Below are 20638 nucleotides of genomic sequence, written 5' to 3'. Positions count from 1 at the left end.
GTGTCAAGGATAATGTATAAAAATGTATATTGTAGAAATGTACCGGTATTTAGTTATTGAAATTTCAAAGAATAGAAGAAATTGTATTAATTAATAATTTATATTAAAATAGTTATATGGTTAAAGTTATAAGAGTTTTATAAGAAGTTGAAGTAGAAGGAAGAAAATCTTTAATATTACATAATTTTAGATGGAGAAGAAATTACAATTAATAATATAATAATTTATAGTTTTCTTGATGGAATGAAATAGTTAAATATTTCACAGGAATATCTCAGTTTTGGAAAATGCTTATGTACAATATCTGACATACTAAATTGTATTGGGGAAAAAAGAGGATCAGAAACATTTTATTATTTAAAGAGAATGCACTTATTTTAGTAATTATAGTGCGTTGAGGGGGGATTGTTATAGATTTTGAGTCTATTACTATTTTAAGTGATAAAAGTTTCTAAAATCTATATGAAACACATGATAATGCAATAGAAATGTTAGTTTTTGAAGGTTATTGACATAGGACAGAGAAAAGTCATGTGCTGTGTATGTAACTTCTATTCTGAAGTACTATGTCAGGACAATGGATGGAGTTATGTTACTTTAAAGTGGATGTAAACCCACTGTCATCAAATTTAAATAATTTATACCGTTGTAATCTATAATGCTATACATGCATCCTGCATGTATCTATATATTTTAAATGTCACCCCCTCACCTGTCAGAAGCCCCGCAAAATTGCAGAAATCTGTGGGCGTTTTTTTCCCGGAGCTCGGTGGGCGGAGTCGTGACGTCACATGACTCCTCCGCCCACCACTACACTCCCACGGCCAGCCAGCGCGCAAGGCTCGTCCTCGCAACCTGTTGAGACTGGCGTGCATGTTCAGGAGTGATTGAGCGTGCTCACGGCCCCTGTCACTTCTGCACAGTGCACACGTGTATGTCCAGGGACAGTCGGGGGATGATCGGTGCAGCAGGGACAGCTGTGAACACGGCGATCCCCCATGCATGGTTTTCATCAGCTGCTTCTCCTTCTCTCCCTCCAGCGGATTTCACCTGAAAAGCAATGCATGGGGGATCGCGGTGTTCACAGCTATCCCTGCTACACAGATCATCCCCGACTGTCATCCGTGTCTGCCGCCTTCTGGCTTCTGTGCATGTTCTTTGCGCCCCCCCGCTCAATAACGTTCATATAATAAAAGCGGTCCTGCGGCAGCACAACCCCCGCCCCCCCAACAAGTTTGATTGCAACTCAACAATGTGGATTAGAGGGTTTTAAAAAACGGTTCCCGCAGCAGCACCAGCAATTTTTCCGCCCCCCAGCTAAACAACTTGGATTATAGGGGTCCCGCGGCAGCACCCCCCCCTAAACAACTTGGATGGAAGATATTCCCTTCACCCCCTCCCCCCCCCCCTCCCTCGCAGCTGATGGCTTCCCTCTCCCGCGGGCTGCGAGGGGGGTGTGTGGTGATAATCTGTCACCGACCACTACCCCACTGACACTACCCTATTGACATCGTCCACTGACATCAACCACTACCCCACTGACATCAACCACTACCCCACTGACACCGACCACTACCCCACTGCAACTACCCTATTGAGACCGTCCACTGACACCGACTACTACCCCACTGACACTACCCTATTGACATCGTCCACTACCCCACTGACACCGACCACTACCCCACTGCAACTACCCTATTGACACCATCCACTGACACCGACCACTAACCCACTGACACCGTCCACTGACACTAACCACTAACCCACTGACACCAACCACTACCCCCCCACTGACACTGACCATTGCCCTACTGACACCAACCACTACCCCATTTCCCCACCCCCTTTCCCAAAAGCACTGTGAAAAATATATTTAAAAAATAAAACCCCACCCTCTCATCAATAGTACAAGAATAAATTGTAAAAAAAATAATTAAAATGTAATTGTAAAAATTAATAAAAATAAAAAAAATCAACTGGTCCCAAAAAACCTTTTGAAAAAAAAAATTAAATTGTAAAATTAAAAAAATGATCTGACACTGTCCAGTAGCCTGACACCATCCTGCATGTACTACCCACCACTGTACACTCCTCATTCCTGTGATTTGCACCGCACTGCTGTTCAGATCACATGTGATGTCTGTGCGATGCAATTTCAGCCATACAAACTGTATGGCTGAAATCGCATCTCATTTGGACCAAACGCGCATGTCCAAACTGTCAGTTCGCAGTGCGATATGCGAGCTGAAATGGGGGTGTCATTATCATTGTATGACACTCCCCAGCAGTTCGCATATGGCAGTGTGAACTGCCGTGCGATGTGAGAACCCGCAGTGGATTCGCAGGGTTCCCAAATCGCACCAGTGTGAACCAAGCCTCAAAGCATACAGCCTACAAATGTCACCTTACTGCTCCCACCAAGGCTTGGTTCACACTGGTGCGATTCGGGAACCCTGCAAATCCACTGCGGGTTCCCACATCGCACCCAACTCGCATGGCAGTTCACACTGCCATATGCGAACTGCTTGGGAGTGTCATACAATGATAATGACACCCCCATTACAGCTCGCATATCGCACTGCGAACTGACAGTTAGGACATGAATCGGATTGCATAGGTGTGAACACCTATGCGATTCTGGTGTGGACCAAAAAAAGGGTCCTGTGCGTGTTTGGTCCAAATGAGATGCGATTTCAGCCATACAGTTTGTATGGCTAAAATCGCATCGCACAGACATCGCATGTGATCTGAACAGCAGTGCAGTGCGAATCACTTGCGATGTCGCACAGCGAACTAATGTTAACCAGCCCTAAGTTCATTCAGCCTTACTGGGTGTAAGTATAAAAAGTGATAAATCCACCCCTCCCCCGCATAACACATTCTGGTAATATAGGAATTTTGCATATGTGATCAGGTGACCTCAGACACACACACTGCAATATAACAATAATAATATCACTCAAGCTCGGACTACATATATCTCCCCTAAGGCTGCATTCACACCTAGGAGTACAAAATCGCAGCGTTTTGTCCCGCGAATTGCGGCGACAAATTGCGGCGTTTTGTACCGCGATTTGCGGCGTCAAAATGCCGCGATTGTGAATGCAGCCTCACCCCCTCTATGGAGATGGTTCACATCTCCTATGCCGAACGCCGAAAGCCGCCTGAAAAAAAGGTCCGGGACTTTTTTTCAGGCGTACGGCGTTCGGCGTGGAGATGTGAACCATCTCCATAGAGGGCAATGTGTTTTCATCCCTCCAGCGTCTCGGGGCTGCTGCGGCGTCACACTACAGGCGACAAAACGCCTAGGTGTGAATGGGGGCTAATAACTTGTCTATGTATATTCTGATGGCTGTTCACTGGAGCATTTCCTCTTGACATTGAACCGTGTCTCACCTCATGTTTTGAAAACATTTAGTCAAAACACAGGACAGACAGCAAATTCTAGGAGAGCTGGGAGGGGGAGGGGGAGGGTGATGTGAATTGTGCACTGTTTACAGAAGCTGTGCATGGTCTGCAGGCTAGTGCACGAGATCTGTAAATAACCTGTCACTCAAAGCATTGGGGCGGAACGGACTTTGCTTTTTCTCTGAAAGTCTGTTTTATTTCACTGAACAATAAAAAGAGGATTGTTCAGCGCTGGATAAACTCTGTGTGGCAAGACTGGGCACAGATGATAGGAAATCTTATTCTCTACATTGTGACATAAAAAAAAAAATCCAGGAGGACGTAATTTGACGTCCGCCCCTTTCCTTGTTCCCCGCGCGCGCTCCCGAGCGCACAGCGGGGAAATTCTGTGCTGGCCGTGTCCCTTGGCCAATCGGAGTGGCCGTTTGGTATGCGATCTGTGCGGCCAATGAGAGATGTTCTCAAATGTAAACATATGAGATTATCTCTCATTGCCGGCTCACACAGAGACAGCGTCCTGTCAGGGAGAGAGGAGACCGATCTGTGTCCCTTGTACATAGGGACACAGATCGGTCACCTCCCCCAGTCAGTCCCCTTCCCCCACAGTTAGAACACTATTCAGGGTACGCATTTAACCCTTTCCTCACCCCCTAGTGTTAACCCATTCAATGCCAGTAACATTTATACAGTAATTGGTGCATATTTATAGCACTGATCGCAGTATAAATGTGAATGGTGCCAAAAATGTGTCAAGTGTCCGATGTGTCCGCCATAATGTCGCAGTCCCAATACAAATCGCAGATCGCCGCCATTACTAGTAAAAAATAAAAAAATAATTCTGTCCCCTATTTTGTAGGCGTTATAACTTTTGCGCAAACCAGTCGCTTATTGCGATTTTTTTTTTTTTTTTTTTTTTATTGGGCTATTTATTATAGCAACAAGTAAAAAAGATTGTATGGTGATCAAATACCACCAAAAGAAAGCTCTACTTGTGGGAAAAAAAGGACGTCAATTTTGTTTGGGAGCCACGTCGCACGACTGCGCAATTGTCAGTTAAAGCGACGCAGTGCCGGAAGCTGAAATTTCACCTGGGCAGGAGGGGGGTATATGTGCCCAGTAAGCAAGTGGTTAATATACACAAGTGGGTGTTACTTCTGTGAACAGTAGCATCACCTTCCTTGAAACAATGCTAAATTTAAATAACGCTTAGCTTGGCTTTACAAACAGTATGCCTCACAAGTGAACATGAGTTAGGAAGATGGGCTAAGGAGCCCCACACTATGGAGAATGTATCATCTGATATCTCTTCCTCCTTCTGAAGCTATCACCTTACCAAATGTTGTTATCAGCTGTCATTATGTAAGTCTTATATTTTGCTTGTCTCTCTGAAGAATAAACTCACACTTTGTTGAAGATCAGCCTGGCTATTGAATTTTGGAACGAAACGCCTTAAAAGAAGACACTAATTGACATAATGTCTGGTCCTCTCTTACAGTAGTATCCCTTGTATTTCTCCCAGCACAGTTATTCTTTAAAGTGACCCCTTTTCCGGTTCTCTGGAGTAAAGATGGTGGAGGGGGAAAATCAAATGTTAAGCACAAACTTCTGCCATTCCTATATTAACTCCTCTTGAGGCACCAAAGGTGTTGAAGAATCTAGGGATAGTTGCCAGTGTGCTAATGCTATTAGGTGGGTGGCTGAAATGTAACATTCTATTGTCATCATATAGTTAACTTGTGTAAAATAACTGTAAAAGTTAGAAAAAATACTAGCGGTCAGGATCAGGCAGATCTCTTGCATGCATAACTAAAAGACGCACAATTTTAATTTTTTCAGTACAGTTACATTAATGTTTCAAAGTTTTTCAGGATGATTTTTGTTGTAACAGGTATTGGAGGACTCTCGAGCAATTCTCATTGCAGCTGGAGTACAGCCTGATGGTCCATTCCCCGAAGATGAGAAGATTAAAGACGGTACGATGTATTTTGTAGGTGTAAAATGATCGCTCAAAGCGGAGTTCCACCCAAAATTGGCACCTTTTAGGGGGGAGCAGATACCTGTTCAATACAGGCATTTTGCTCCCACTTCCAGGTATATATAGCTGAGTTTCTACGCCACATCTAGTGCCTCCCCCCCCCAGCTGTCTTCTGGGAGACACACCGGTCCCAGAAGACAGCAGGGACCAGTGGGTTCGCGCAGTAGGGAACCAGGCTGTGAAGCCGCAAGGCTTAACTTCCTGATTCCCTTATCGAAGATGGCAGCAGCCGAGGGACAGATTGGCTTTGGGTGCCCAGGACAGGTAAGTGTCCTTATTTTAAAAGTCGTTCGCTGCAGTATTTGTAGTTGCTGATTTTTAAAAAAATAAATAAAAAATTTGGTGGAACTCCGCTTTAAGTCTTAAATATAAAGGTTCTCTTATGAAGCATTTTCTGCCTACATGCAATACGTGATTTATCAAGTGTATAGGTAATTTTTAGTGCCAAAAGTGAGGTCACATGGCCAATTTTATTGATTGCTTCTATACACCTAATTACGAATTGATAATTGTTGCCAATTTGTGACATGTTTCAATTTTAGTTAAAGAGGAACAACAATCTGCTCACCTACAGCTCTGCAGCTTTCATTGGCCCTTTTGTGTGAGAGACAGCGGTGCATGATGTCATAAGCCTAGGCTTTTTACCAGAAAAGAAACTGGAAGTGGGCCATATAAGGTATTTACTGGCAGAAGAATAATGTTTTGCTTTCCAAAGTTAAAACAACAAGGGCAAAAGATTTAAAGGGGTTGTAAAGACAAAAATATTTTCCTCTTAAATTAAAGTCTGACAGTAGCTGATAAAGTAAAAAGTAATGTTTAGCATTATAACCAGTTTGATACCTGTTGAAATCAAGCGGTTTTTTTCACCTCCGTCATTCCTGAATCGTTATTCTCACTGACTTCCTGGTTTGCGGTGCGCATTCATTCTTGCTACATCACGGCCTAATGGGAACTACAGTTCCCATTAGGCTTAGCCTCCATGCCTGTGAGGGATAAGAGAGCATCTTCACGCAGGGCTGTAGTCATATGGAGGGGGTGAGCACATTCTGCTTTCCACCATGCAAAACGTCTCAGATGCTGGTGGAAAGCAAGAAGAGGAGATACAGGAAATGGCATTTTCAAACCTGGATTACTGTATTTTGGAGGTCAAAAGGAAAAACGACGTAAGTGATATTTAAATGCTCTAGCTTACAGCAATCAATTGATCTAATAAAAAACGAACCTTTAGTGTTCCTTTAATACCTGGAAAGTTAAAAAAAAATTACTCAAGTTCTGCTTTAACCGGACCAATACAGTAGGTGAAGCCGATTTTGTGTCAATCTCGCTCTCTTTCTCAGCGAGATTGAGCACCTACGAGCCCCATCGCGGGAGCCAGCGCCGAGCTGGCTTGCCGCGATGGAGACAGAGCCGTCATAGAAGCGACGGGAGATCCGACTTGGATTCCCGCCAATTCTACACGTGTGCGGCGTTTGTTATGAATCCTGAGGGGGAAGTCCCCGCCGGATTTTAAATAAAAATCCGGCATGGGTCCCCCCCCTCAGGAGCATACCGGGCCCTTAGGTCTGTTATGGGTTGTAAGGAGAGCCCCCCTACGCCGAAAAAAACGGCGTAGGGGGTCCCCCTACAATCCATACCAGACCCGTATCCAAAGCACGCTACCTGGCCAGCCAGGAAGGGAGTGGGGACGAGCGAGCGCCCCACCCCTCCTGAGCCGTACCAGGCTGCATGCCCTCAACATGGGGGGGTTGGGTGCTCTGGGGCAGGGGGGCGCACTGCGGCCCCCCCACCTCAGAGCACCCTGTCCCCATGTTGATGAGGACAGGGCCCCTTCCCGACAACCCTGGCCGTTGGTTGTCGGGGTATGCGGGCGGGAGGCTTATCGGAATCTGGGAGCCCCCTTTAATAAGGGGGCCCCCAGATACCGGCCCCCCACCCTAAGTGAATGAGTATGGGGTACATCGTACCCCTACCCATTCACCTGCAAGAAAAGTGGTAAAAACACAAATAAACCACACAGTGTATTAAAATATTTTATTTTTCTGCTCCGGAGGCCGCCCCCTGTCTTCTTTATTAGCTCTTTTACCAGGGGGGGCTTCTTCTTTGACGTCTTCGGGTGGGTGGGGGCCGCCGTCTGGTTCTCTTCCACCGCCGGGGGGGGATGGCTTTTAAAAAAGCCCCCACCCCCCCGGCGGGTTTCCTCCGGCGTCTTCGGCGGGGCTCTTCTTCTTCCGCTATCCCGACGGGTCTTCTCAACTCTCCGGGGTTCTCCTTCTGTCTTCGCCGCTCTCCGTTGTTGACTCGTCGCACCCCGGTTCTTCGTCTCGCTGTCCGGTCCCTTCTTCCGTGCTGTACGTCTTCTTCTGTGCTGTGAGTTCTTCTTCCGCGCTGTGACGTCATGTTCTTCACTTCTCTTCTTCTCCCCATGTTGACTCGCCGGTCCTCCTCGCTGAAATGACGGATGCGCGCCTTGCATCGGACCTATATAGGCCTCGCAGTCCCATCATGCTCTGTACCTACCCATGTGATACCTACCCACGTGGGTAGGTATCACATGGGTAGGTACCAGAGCATGATGGGATTGTGAGGCCTATATAGGTCCGATGCAAGGCGCGCATCCGTCATTTCAGCGAGGAGGACCGGCGAGGCAACATGGGGAGAAGAAGAGAAGTGAAGAACATGACGTCACAGCGCGGAAGAAGAACTCACAGCACAGAAGAAGACGTACAGCACGGAAGAAGGGACCGGACTGCGAGACGAAGAACCGGGGTGCGACGAGTCAACAGCGGAGAGCGGCGAGACCCCCCGGATAGCGGAGAAGACCCGTCGGGATAGCGGAAGAAGAAGAGCCCCGCCGAAGACGCCGGAGTTAACCCGCCGGGGGGGTGGGGGCTTTTTTAAAAGCCACCCCCCCCGGCGGTGGAAGAGAACCAGACGGCGGCCCCCACCCACCCGAAGACGTCAAAGAAGAAGCCCCCCCTGGTAAAAGAGCTAATAAAGAAGACAGGGGGCGGCCTCCGGAGCAGAAAAATAAAATATTTTAATACACTGTGTGGTTTATTTGTGTTTTTACCACTTTTCTTGCAGGTGAATGGGTAGGGGTACGATGTACCCCATACTCATTCACTTAGGGTGGGGAGGCCGGTATCTGGGGGCCCCCTTATTAAAGGGGGCTCCCAGATTCCGATAAGCCTCCCGCCCGCATACCCCGACAACCAACGGCCAGGGTTGTCGGGAAGGGGCCCTGTCCTCATCAACATGGGGACAGGGTGCTCTGAGGTGGGGGGGCCGCAGTGCGCCCCCCTGCCCCAGAGCACCCAACCCCCCCATGTTGAGGGCATGCAGCCTGGTACGGCTCAGGAGGGGGGGGGGCGCTCGCTCGTCCCCACTCCCTTCCTGGCTGGCCGGGTAGCGTGCTTTGGATACGGGTCTGGTATGGATTGTAGGGGGACCCCCTACGCCGTTTTTTTCGGCGTAGGGGGGCTCTCCTTACAACCCATAACAGACCTAAGGGTCCGGTATGCTCCTGAGGGGGGGACCCATGCCGGATTTTTATTTAAAATCCGGCGGGGACTTCCCCCTCAGGATTCATAACACGCCGCACACGTGTAGAATTGGCGGGAATCCAAGTTGGATCTCCCGTCGCTTCTATGACGCGCTTGCTGGGATGTGCTGTCACTATTCCAGTGAGTGTGAGATGCCGGCGAGATCTCGGCACCCTGTCGCCGAGAATCAGCGCGACGCTGTCGTGCTAAAAGCACAATATCACAAACACCTACTGTATGCTGCTAAATGCCCAAAGGCGTTTTTACAATTCGGCACTGCGTCGCTTTAACAGACAATTGCGTGCTCGTGCGACGTGGCTCCCAAACAAAATTGACGTCCTTTTTCCCCCACAAATAGAGCTTTCTTTTGGTGGTATTTGATCACCTCTGCGGTTTTTATTTTTTGCACTATAAACAAAAATAGAGCGACAATTTTGAAAAAATTCAATATTTTTTACTTTTTGCTGTAATAAATATCCCCCAAAAATATATAAAACATTTTTTTCCTCAGTTTAGGCCGATACGTATTCTTCTACCTATTTTTGGTAAAAAAAATCGCAATAAGCGTTTATCGATTGGTTTGCGCAAAATTTATAGCGATTACAAAATAGGGGATATTTTTATAAAAAAATATTTTTTTACTACCAATGGCGGCGATCAGCGATTTTTTCGTTAATGCGACATTATGGCGGACACTTCGGACAATTTTGACACATTTTTGGGACCATTGTCATTTTCACAGCAAAAAATGCATTTAAATTGCATTCTTTATTGTGAAAATGACAGTTGCAGTTTGGGAGTTAACCACAGGGGGCGCTGAACGTGTTAGGCTTCACCTAGTGTGTTTTTACAACAGTAGGGCGGTGTGGCTGTAGGTCTTACCTCATCGATTGTGTCTCCCCTATAAAGGGGGTGACACGATCGGTGCGCCGGCACGGGGAAGCCGTGTTTACATACGGCTCTCCCCGTTCTTCAGCTCCGGGGAGCGATCGCGACGGAGCGGCTATAAACGAATAGCCGAGCCGTCGTCCCGGATCGCTCCCTGAGGGAATCCGCCCGCAGCGGGTGGGGGGGTCCCGATCGGACCCGCGGAAAGGCAAGGACGTATATATACGTCCTTCTGCCTGTCCGTGCCATTGTGCGGACGTAAATAGTCGTACGGCGGGCGTTAAGGGGTTAAAGAAGAACTGCAGTCTTCTCACATAATTTGTAATAAAAACATCTTAGCCATTCTGAAGCTTCCCTCCAACCACTTTGCATATTTTATATTTACTGGGATTCTGTACTTGCCACATATGCTGCAGAAATCTCCCTCCACGGAGTCTGGCTGCAACCATTTTAACTGTGGGTTCACTTTCTGGATTTAGACAGACACACAGAAGTACACCGCCAGCTCTGCAGCAGAGTGAGAGAGAGAGCTGTGCATGATGTCATAAGCCTAGGCTAATGACCAGACAAACAAAAAGTGGGCTGTATACGGTATTTGAATAGTAAAACATTTTTTTTCTTCTGCCAGTCAAAGTTAAAACAAGTGCAGAAGATATACAGTAATAGATGGGAAAAAATGATGAAGGGTCGCTTTAAGTTTAGTTATTCCATCTTTTGTATTTTATTATTTTTTGCAGTATGTGTATGTTAGACACCACACATTACAGTGGCAAGATACAAGTATGTGAACCCTTTGGAATGAACTGGTTTTCTGCAGAAATTCACCATCAAATGTCATTTGATCCTCATTAGTCACAACAATAGAGGCACAAAATGTGCATAAGCTGCTTACACACGCCCATTAAACAGTCAGTGCTGGAGGAAAAGGCAAGTGAACCCTTGAAGTTTCTGGTCAAACTTCCTTGGCGGCTCTTTCAGTAGCTCTGGATCAGACCTGCACAACGTTCAGGCAGGATTGCTTGAACATTGAGACTTAGATGATTATCGCATCACATTTTATGGCAAAACTGTGTATAAAAACTTGCGAGCTACCTGCTATTGCTAAATAAAAAATAGATGAGCAGCAGCTGGCACTAATAACGTACTCGTTGGCCGTGTGATGTTGTAAACATTTTATGGCAAGTTACTGAAGTAAAACAGTTCAAGGGGTTCACGCACTTTTTCCTGACTCTGTATATCATGTTTCCCCCCCTTTAAAATGATGACCGGAATGTTTGTGAGGTTCAATGATTTGCCTGTAAGGAGAGCAAAAAATACAACCACTAAGGTAGGGGAAATATTTTGAAAATTTAAAGTGCAGAATAATTAAAAAATTTCATGCTAAAATATAATAATGTTACAACTTTAACCGCTTGCCGACCAGCCGCCGTTTTACGGCGGCAGGTCGTCTCTGCTGGGCGAGATCACGTATATCTACGTCATCTTGCCGAGCAGCCAATAGGGGCGCGCATGCCCGACGAGCGCGATCCCCGCCGGGGACCCGCGATCGCTCGTTACAGAGCGAGAACTGGGAGCTGTGTGTGTAAACGCGCAACTCCCGGTCCTGTCAGGGGGAGAAATGCCTGATTGTCTGTTTTATACAATGTATGAACAGCGATCAGTCATTTCCCCAAGTCAGTCCACCCCCCCCCCCTTCAGTTAGAAGACACACAGGGAACACACTTAACTCCTTACTCGCCCCCTAGTGTTAACCCCTTCCCTGCCAGTGGCATTTTTGGAGTAATCAATGCATTTTTATAGCACTGATCGCTATAAAAATGCCAATGGTCCCAAAAATGTGTCCGAAGTGTCCGCCATAATGTCGCAGTACCGATGATCGCCGCCATTACTAGTAAAACAAAAAAAAATATTAATAAAAATGCCATAAAACTATCCCCTATTTTGTAAACGCTATAACTTTTGCGCAAACCAATCAACCGCTTATTTTTTGTAAAAAAAAAAAAAAGTAGAAGAATGCGTATCGGCCTAAACTGAGGAAACAAATGTTTTTTTTATATATTTTTGGGGGATATTTATTACAGCAAAATGTAAAAAATATAATTTTTTTTTTTTTCAAAATTGTCGCTCTATTTTTGTTTATAGCGCAAAAACTAAAAATCACAGAGGTGATCAAATACCACCAAAAGAAAGCTCTATTTTTGGGAAAAAAAGGACGCCAATTTTGTTTGGGAGCCATGTCGCACGACCCCGCAATTGTCAGTTAAAGCGACGAATCGCAAAATGTGGCCTGGTCTTGGACCAGCAATATGTTCCGGGGCTGAAGTGGTTAAAGAGGGAGTAAAAAAACTGGGGGGGGAACCTGAAAAAGGCATAATGAGCTAGTATGCATACTAGCTCATTATGTTGCACTTACCTGAGATCGAAGTCCTCCCCGTTCGCCGCCGCCATGTCCTTTCGCACATCCTGTTTTCGCCACTCCGGTGCTGTGATTGGCCGGAGCAGCGATGACGTCACTCCCGCGCATGCGTAATCACGCCATTAAACCCGTTAATGCCATTGACAAAAATGGCACTTTCAGTGCGCCTGCACTGTTGTCTATGGTGCGCATGCGCCGTAGACATTGGCGCCTGTCTTTTTTTGCAAATATCTTCTAAACCTTTTAAGAAAGTGTATGTGTGTGTGTGTGTATGTGTGTGTATGTATATATATATATATATATATATATATATATATATATATATATATATATATATATATATATATATATATATATAGTCCTGATCAAAAGTTTAAGACCACTTGAAAAATGGCAAAAAAATCATATTTTACATTGTTGGATCTTAACCTCTTCCATACAGGGCTTTTATACACACCTCCATACCGGGCCAATTCTGGCACTTCTCTCCTACATGTACAAATCATAATTTTTTTGCTAGAACCCCCAAACATTATATATGTTTTTTTAGCAGACACCCTAACGAATAAAACGACGGTCATTGAAACCTTTTATTCTGCACGGTATTTGCGCAATAATTTTTCAAACGCCTTTTTTTTGGAAAAAAATAGATTCATGAATTTAAAAAATAACAAAACAGTAAAGTTAGCCCAATTTTTTTTGTAAAATATGAAAGATTGTTACACCGAGTAAATAGATACCTAACATGTCACGCTTTAAAATTGCGCACACTCATGGAATGGCGCCAAACTTCGGTACTTAAAAATCTCCATAGGCAACGCTTTGACATTTTTTACAGGTTACCAGTTTAGATTTACAGAGGAGATTTAGTGCTAGAATTGTTGCTGGCACTCTAGCGCACGCGGCGATACCTCACATATGTGGTTTAAACGGAGTTTACATATGTCGGCGGGACTTGCGTGTGCGTTCGCTTCTGCGTGCAAGCTACTGGGGACAGGGGCGTTAAAAAAAAAAAAAAAATGTATTTTTTTTTTTTTTTTTTTTACATATTTCTTTTTTTTACACTTTTTTTTTTTTTTTTTTTTTTATTGTCACTTTTATTCCTATTACAAGGAATGTAAACATCCCTTGTAATAGGAATGTGTGTGACAGGTACTCTTTATGGAGAGATGCGGGGTCAATAAGACCCCACATCTCTCCTCCAGGCCTGAAAGCATGAGATCGTGAAAAAAAATTCACAGATCTCATGTTTACCGTTGCTTAGCAGCCGCAATCGCGGCTTTGTTTACTTACGGGGACCCGGGCGTGACGTCATTACATCGCGCCCGGGTCCTCCGACAGTCATAGAGATTAGAGGTCGACCGATATATCGGTCGGCCGATATATCGGCCGATATTTGGCCGTTTTTGTGAAATCGGCATCGGCCGATTATTGTGGAAAAATCGGCCGATTCGCGGGTAAAATATCCGGCCCCGCATTGCCGCCTGCCCTGCAGTACTGTACTGACCAGTGAGTCACTAGTGCCCCCGCTCCTGCACTCATGTATCCTCCATCGGCATGGCTACAAAACGGAATAAAATATTTCAATGGCATCGCGCCGTCCGCCCGGCCCCGCCCCCTTCCTCGGCGTGCTGTTAGGGAGAAACAACCATTGGTCCGGCGCCCACTCCCTCTCCATGCTGTGTGAGGGAGAAACACCATTTGCCCGCCCACTCCCTCTTCGTGCTCACAAACATTGGCCCCGCCCCATCCATCAGCGTGCTGTAGTAGGGAGAAATAACAACGGCCGCCTGCAGTATTGTACTGACCAGTCACCAGTGCCCCCGCATTCATGTGTCCTCCATCCGCATGGCTACAGAACTAATAATTTCAATGGAATCGCGCCGTCCGGCGGGCCCCGCCCCCTTCCTCGGCGTGCTGTGTTAGGGAGAAACACCATTGGCCCGCCCACTCCCTCTCCATGCTGACAACCATTGGCCCCGCCCCCTCCATCGGCGTGCTGTATTAGGGAGAAATAGTAACAACTGCTGCCTGACTTAGTAACTCCCCCCAGCAGGAGATCGTGGACAGCAATAGCTCTGTCTCCTGTCCCTGCTGAGGCGGAGTCTGCTTGCATCACACTCTAGTTCTAATCAATGATTGGCTGGTCAGCTCATCTGCATGCACCTAGCCTATCAGGTGCATGCAGATAGATTAGGATACCAGCATGTATGGAGGGTAAGTTGGCAAAATTGTGTGCTACTGTGCCCCCCCTGCAGAATTTATTAATGTCTTTTTAAAGTGAAACCTGGCTGAGGCTGGAATTGAGAAAATGGATGAGGATGACTCTGGGTGTATATCAGAGTTACATTGTGGAGATATTCTTCACAATGTAACTCTCATCCTCATTCATTTTCACAATGCACTGCAAATCAATTATCTTCGTTACCACAACGTAGCACGACCCATCCCTCTCCACAACGCAGTACCACCCATCCCTCTTCACAACGCAGCAGTGTCCCTCTCCACAACGCAGCAGTGTCCCTCTCCACAACGCAGTACCACCCATCCCTCTCCACAACGCAGTACCACCCACACCTAGCAGCACGACCCATCCCTCTCCGCAACGCAGCACCACCCATCCCTCTCCGCAACGCAGCACCACCCATCCCTCTCCACAACGCAGCACCACATACGCCTTGCACCACCCATCCCTCTCCACAACGCAGCACGACCCATCCCTCTCCACAACGCAGCACGACCCATCCCTCTCCACAACGCAGCACGACCCATCCCTCTCCACAACGCAGCACCACATACGCCTTGCACCACCCATCCCTCTCCACAACGCAGCACGACCCATCCCTCTCCACAACGCAGCACCACCCATCCCTCTCCACAACGCATCCCCACCCACACCCAGCAGCGCACCATCCATCCCTCTCCACAATGCATCCCCACCCGGTACAGAGAGGTGGTTGTGGAAGAGGGGGGGTACAGAGGTGTCTGTGGAGGAGGGGCGTACAGAGAGGTGGCTGTGGAGCCACCTCTCTGTACCCCCCTCCTCCACAGCCACCTCTCTGTACCCCCCTCCTCTACAGCCACCTCTCTGTACCCCCCTCCTCTACAGCCACCTCTCTGTACCCCCCTCCTCTACAGCCACCTCTCTGTACCCCCCTCCTCCACAGCCACCTCTCTGTACCCCCCTCCCCCACAGCCACCTCTCTGTACCCCCCCTCCCCCACAGCCACCTCTCTGTACCCCAGTGGCAGTGCATCTATATGGGGCACTCGACTCGAGTGCCGCCACCTCTCTGTCACTTCTCATGCAATGCATGAATCTATCTCTATGGTTGCCGCTGCTGTGTCAGGCTTGTCCCCTTGTCAGGCGCCAGGCACCTGAATCACATTGGCGTGGTATTTTTTGGAAGCACCCGATTAGAGCCATAGGCTCTAATAGGTATCCAAAAAGGTGAACAGCGGGCGCCATGCTGGGCGCTCGCTGTTCACTCAGAGTTGTGTTAGGAAAGCGAATGAATCGCTTTCCTAACACTAAACTGCCTCTCAGCCAATCAGGTGCTCAGGTCTGTTACCCGTCACCTGATTGGCTGAAACAACAGGTGCTGTGATTGGACACCTATACAGAGGACGGGAGAAGACATTGAGGATCGTGGAGGTCTGGAGGACACCGCTGCCCCACCAAGACAAGGCAAGTGCCGGGCGGGCGGGGAATGCACACTGGTGGCAATTGATAGGTCACACTGGCAGCAATTGATGAGGCATAGTCAGTGGCTGCACTTGGTGGTTTTTTTTTCAGTTTGTTAGCGCCCCCCCAAAAATTTTGAGCACCCGCCGCCCCTCCTTTAAAATGACTAAAACATTTTTTTTTTTTTCTTTTTTAATAATTTCAGTCTAATGATGGCTGAAAAAAAATCAAACCCAGTATGGCAGTATTTCAGTGAGCCAACATCGGGGAAGGCCAAGTGCAATATCTGCCAGAAATTGCTGAGCATGGGAGCAGAAAAAGGAAAGGCTAAAAATACCACAAATATCTGGAATCATCTGAAAGTCCACCACCTCCAAGCTTATAAAGATGCACAGAGGGAGAAAGAAGATGCAGCTGCTTCTTCATCCAACTTTCAGCCCACTGTAGTACAGATGTTTGATGCTAAAAGAAAATGGCAAAATACTGATCCCCGGTCCAAGAAAATTGATACCCTGATCACAGAAATGATTGCCACAGACAACCAGCCCTTTACAGTTGTTGCAGATAGTGGCTTCCAACGTTTGCTGGCAACAATAGAACCAAGATATTCGATCAAAAGTGAAAAATACTACCGCACAGACATGCTGGACAGCGTGTACAAAATGGTTACACAGCGAATTAAGACCCTAATTGCAACAGAGAATGCTGGCCCCTATTTGTCCTTCACAACAGACTGTTGGTCTGGAGAAACAGAATCGCTTATGAGCCTAACATGTCATTTTATAGACAGTAACTGGGAAAGGAAACAAGTCATTCTAAACGTCAAGGCTATGTCTGGCTCCCATACTGGGGACTATATCAGAGAGATGTTTCTTAGCATGCTCAATGATTGGGACATCAACCAAGACAGAGTGGTGCTTGTGCTGCGAGACAGTGGTGCCAACATGATTAAAGGCCTCAGACTGGCAGATATACCAGACTTAAGCTGCAGTGCACACACATTACAGCTTGTGGTGAAAGAGGGCATCAGCAGTCAGCGAGTAGTAGGGGACATCATTGCCAAATTAAAGACTTGTGCTACACACTTTAGCCACTCTGTGCTTGCAAAGCAGCGTCTTGGAGCCATCCAAAAAGATCTTGGCCTCCCCCAGCACAGCATCATTCAGGATGTTCCCACCCGCTGGAACTCCACATTACACATGTTGCAGAGGATGCTGGAGCAGAAGCGTGCCCTGAATTTTTATGTTGCAGAACATGGCAAGTTTACCACACCTCCAGCAGAACAATGGGATATCATCTCAAATTTAATAGATACACTGGGCCCTATTGAGGAAGCGACTTTAGATATCAGCAAGGCAGAGGCCTCCATCTCCTGCATTATCCCATGCATAGCTGTGCTGAAGATGGTGCTTCAGGCAGAGGGTCACACCACAAGGGGGATAAAAACACTTAGAGAAACCATGTGGCAAAGCTTGGAGAGACGTTTTTCTAAGATAGAGGATACCAAATGTTTGGTGCTGGCAACACTGCTTGATCCTCGGTACAAGGGCCACGTATTTGCAGTCGACACAGTGAGCAGAGCAAAAACTTGGCTGCGAGAAGAGTACGCCAGCATTGTGTCCGAGCAACAAAAAAGTGGCGATGAAGGACCAGAACCGAAACGGACCAGGACAAGGGTAGAAGAGGAGAAGGAGGAACCCAGTCTTCTGGAGAAAATGTACGAAAACATTTTGGGGGCTCATGGAACTCCTACTGAAGAAAGTGACGAGCACTTAATTTCCGAGCAGTTGGAGAAGTACCTCCGAGAGCCACTAATAGACAGACGGACTGGTCTGCCACTGGAATGGTGGAAACAGAATGCATCCCGCCTGTGCCACCTTGCACCACTGGCAAGAAAATTTCTCTGTCCACCTGCCTCTTCTGTTCCCAGTGAGAGAGTGTTCAGCGAAATTGGGATTATCTATGATAAGAAGAGGAGCAGGCTCACTGGAGAAAATGCAGAGAGACTGTGTTTCCTGAACTACAACTTGAAGCTCCTCAACTGGGAGTACTAAGAGAAGAGAAAGAAGAGAAGAGAGAGGGACTGGAACTGAAGAAGAAAGCCTAAAACTAAAGAAAATTTGCACTTTTGTATTGTTTACAAACTTACCTCATTAATGTCCATTATCTATTGCTGTTGATTTCTTTCAAAAGTTTTGATTACCTCACCTGTTTTTGTGTATTTTTAAGATACATAGTTATTTATCTAAATTACATACATGTGCACTGACTGGAAGCTTGTTGTGTACTTCTGTTGTTTAATAAATGTTTAGATTTAGCAATTTTCTGTATCCCTTCTTTATTATTTAACTAAACTGTTAAATTTTACGAAATGCGGGGGGGTGGATAAAGAAATCGGCCTAAAATATCGGCCGCAAAAATCGGCATTGTATATCGGCCATCGGCCGCCCCGATTTCTAAATATCGGCATCGGCATCGGCCATAGAAAAACCCATATCGGTCGACCTCTAATAGAGATGACTGGTGACCATCTGGTCACCAGTCATCTCTATGCTTCCTGCGAGCGCCGGACGATTCGTTCTCCGGGCCCCCGATGGCACGGGAGAGCCCGGAGAAGCACCAGATGGCGGCGGGAGGGGGGGATGTCCCCTCCCGCCGCCTGTAAGAACGATCTAGCGGCGGAACCGCCGCTATGATCGTTCTTACGTTGTGCAGAATCGCCGGCACAAGAGAAGGATATCTGAATGATGCCTCTAGCTGCAGGCATCATTCAGATATCCCCCCCACAAAGCCCAGGACGTCATATGACGTCCACTCTGAACGGCAGAGGTTCTTTGTGGACGTCATTTTACTATGGGCTGGTAGGGAAGTGGTTAACAAGGTTCCAAGTAGAGCTTCAACATGCAACAAGAAGAAATGAGAGTGAGACAAAACATTTTTTGAGCATTCAATTTAATGAAAACAACGAATAAACTGAAACATGCTTTTTTTCAGCTGATCAAAAGTTTAGGACCACACCTCCAAAAAAAAAAAACAAACCCCCCCAAAACAGAAATCCAACTTCCAAACATGAACTCAGTAATGAGTAGCTCCGCCGTTATTGTTGATCACTTCAAAAATTTGTTTTGGCATGCTTGATGCCTCGTGTTTCCATGAGGTGAGTGGGAACATTTCTCCAAGTGGTGAAGACAGCCGCACGAAGGCCATCTACTGTCTGGAACTGTTGTCCATTTTTGTAAACTTCCCTTGCCATCCATCCCCAAAGGTTCTCAATTGGATTTAGATCAGGGAAACACACAGGATGGGCCAAAAGAGTGATGTTCTTCTCCTGGAAGAAGTCACTTGTCCTGCGGGCATTGTGTACTGTAGCGTTGTCCTGTTGAAAAACCCCGTCATTACCACACAGACGAGGGCCCTCAGTCATGAGGAATGCTCTCTGCAACATCTGGACATAGCCAGCGGCCATTTGACGCCCTGCACTTCCTGAAGCTCCATTGTTCCACTGAAGGAAAAAGCACCCCAGACCATTATGGCGCCCCCTCCACTGTGGCGCGTAGAAAACATCTCAGGTGGGATCTGCTTGTCATGCCAATAATGTTGGAAACCATCAGGACCATCAAGGTTACATATTTTTCTCATCAGAGAATAAAACTTTCTTCCACCTTTTGAATGTCCCATGTTTGGTGCTCTCTTGCAAAGTCCAAACGAGCAGTTCTGTGGCGTTCAAGGAGACAAGGTTTTTGAAGACGTTTTTTGTTTTTGAAGCCCTTCAGTCTCAGATGCCGTCTGATGGTTATGGGGCTGCAGTCAGCACCAGTAAGGGCCTTAATTTGGGTCGAGGATCGTCGAGTGTCTTGACGGACAGCCAATTGGATCCTCCGGCTCTGCTGGTGGAATTTTTTTGATTCTTCCAATTGACTTTTTTGTTCCATAACCCTCAGGATCATTTAAGAAATTCCATATGACTGTCTTACTGCGTCCCACCTCAGGAGCAATGGCGCGCTGTGAGAGACCCTGCTTATGCAGTTCAGCAACGTTCAAAACCAACCACGTTCAAAAAGGGAGAGTTTTTTTGCCTTTGCCATCACAACGTGTGACTACCTGACAGAAAATGACAATGAATCCACATCTTTGCACAGATTTGGCCTTTTAAAGGCATGTGGTCCTAAACTTTTGATCAGCTGAAAAACAGCCTGTTTCAGTTTAATCGTTATTTTCAATTAATTGAATGCTCAAAAAATGTTTTGTCTCACTCTCATTTCTTCTTGTTGCATGTTGAAGCTCTACTTGGAACCTTGTTAAGATCCAACAATATAAAATATGATTTTTTGCCATTTTTCAAGTGGTCTTAAACTTTTGATCAGGACTGTGTGTGTGTGTGTGTGTGTGTGTGTGTGTGTGTGTGTGTGTGTGTGTGTGTGTATATATATATATATATATATATATATATATATATATATATATATATATATATATATATATATATATATACACACATATAATCAATAGATGGTGTTGCGCTCCACAGTAATTAAAATAAAATATATAATATAAAGGGCTGATCAATAGTCGTTGCCGACAGTATCGATAAAATGGATGATATATAAATTAATGAGATGCATCAATAAAAGACAATGGTGATTAAATAAAGTGCGAGATCTGCAG

General features: G+C 46.3%; 1 protein-coding gene across 2 annotated transcripts in view; it reads left to right on the top strand.

Annotated features, from left to right (window-relative positions):
• The window catches only part of CCDC134 (coiled-coil domain containing 134), a 171887-nt gene that overhangs the window by 81366 nt on the left and 69883 nt on the right, over positions 1-20638 (top strand). For both annotated transcript variants that reach the window (XR_005750590.1, XM_040359634.1), the window contains exon 4: positions 5297-5381. Coding sequence is in view for 1 of the 2 variants with exons in the window: in XM_040359634.1 (XP_040215568.1) it covers positions 5297-5381 (85 nt within the window). In the remaining variant the exon portion in view is untranslated. The remainder of the gene's footprint in view (positions 1-5296; positions 5382-20638) is intronic.

The sequence above is a fragment of the Rana temporaria genome, chromosome 7 (genome assembly GCF_905171775.1).
Source record: "Rana temporaria chromosome 7, aRanTem1.1, whole genome shotgun sequence".
Taxonomy (NCBI): Eukaryota; Metazoa; Chordata; class Amphibia; order Anura; family Ranidae; genus Rana; species Rana temporaria.
Note: the sequence above shows the minus strand (reverse complement) of the source record. Positions and strands in the feature narration are given on the sequence as shown.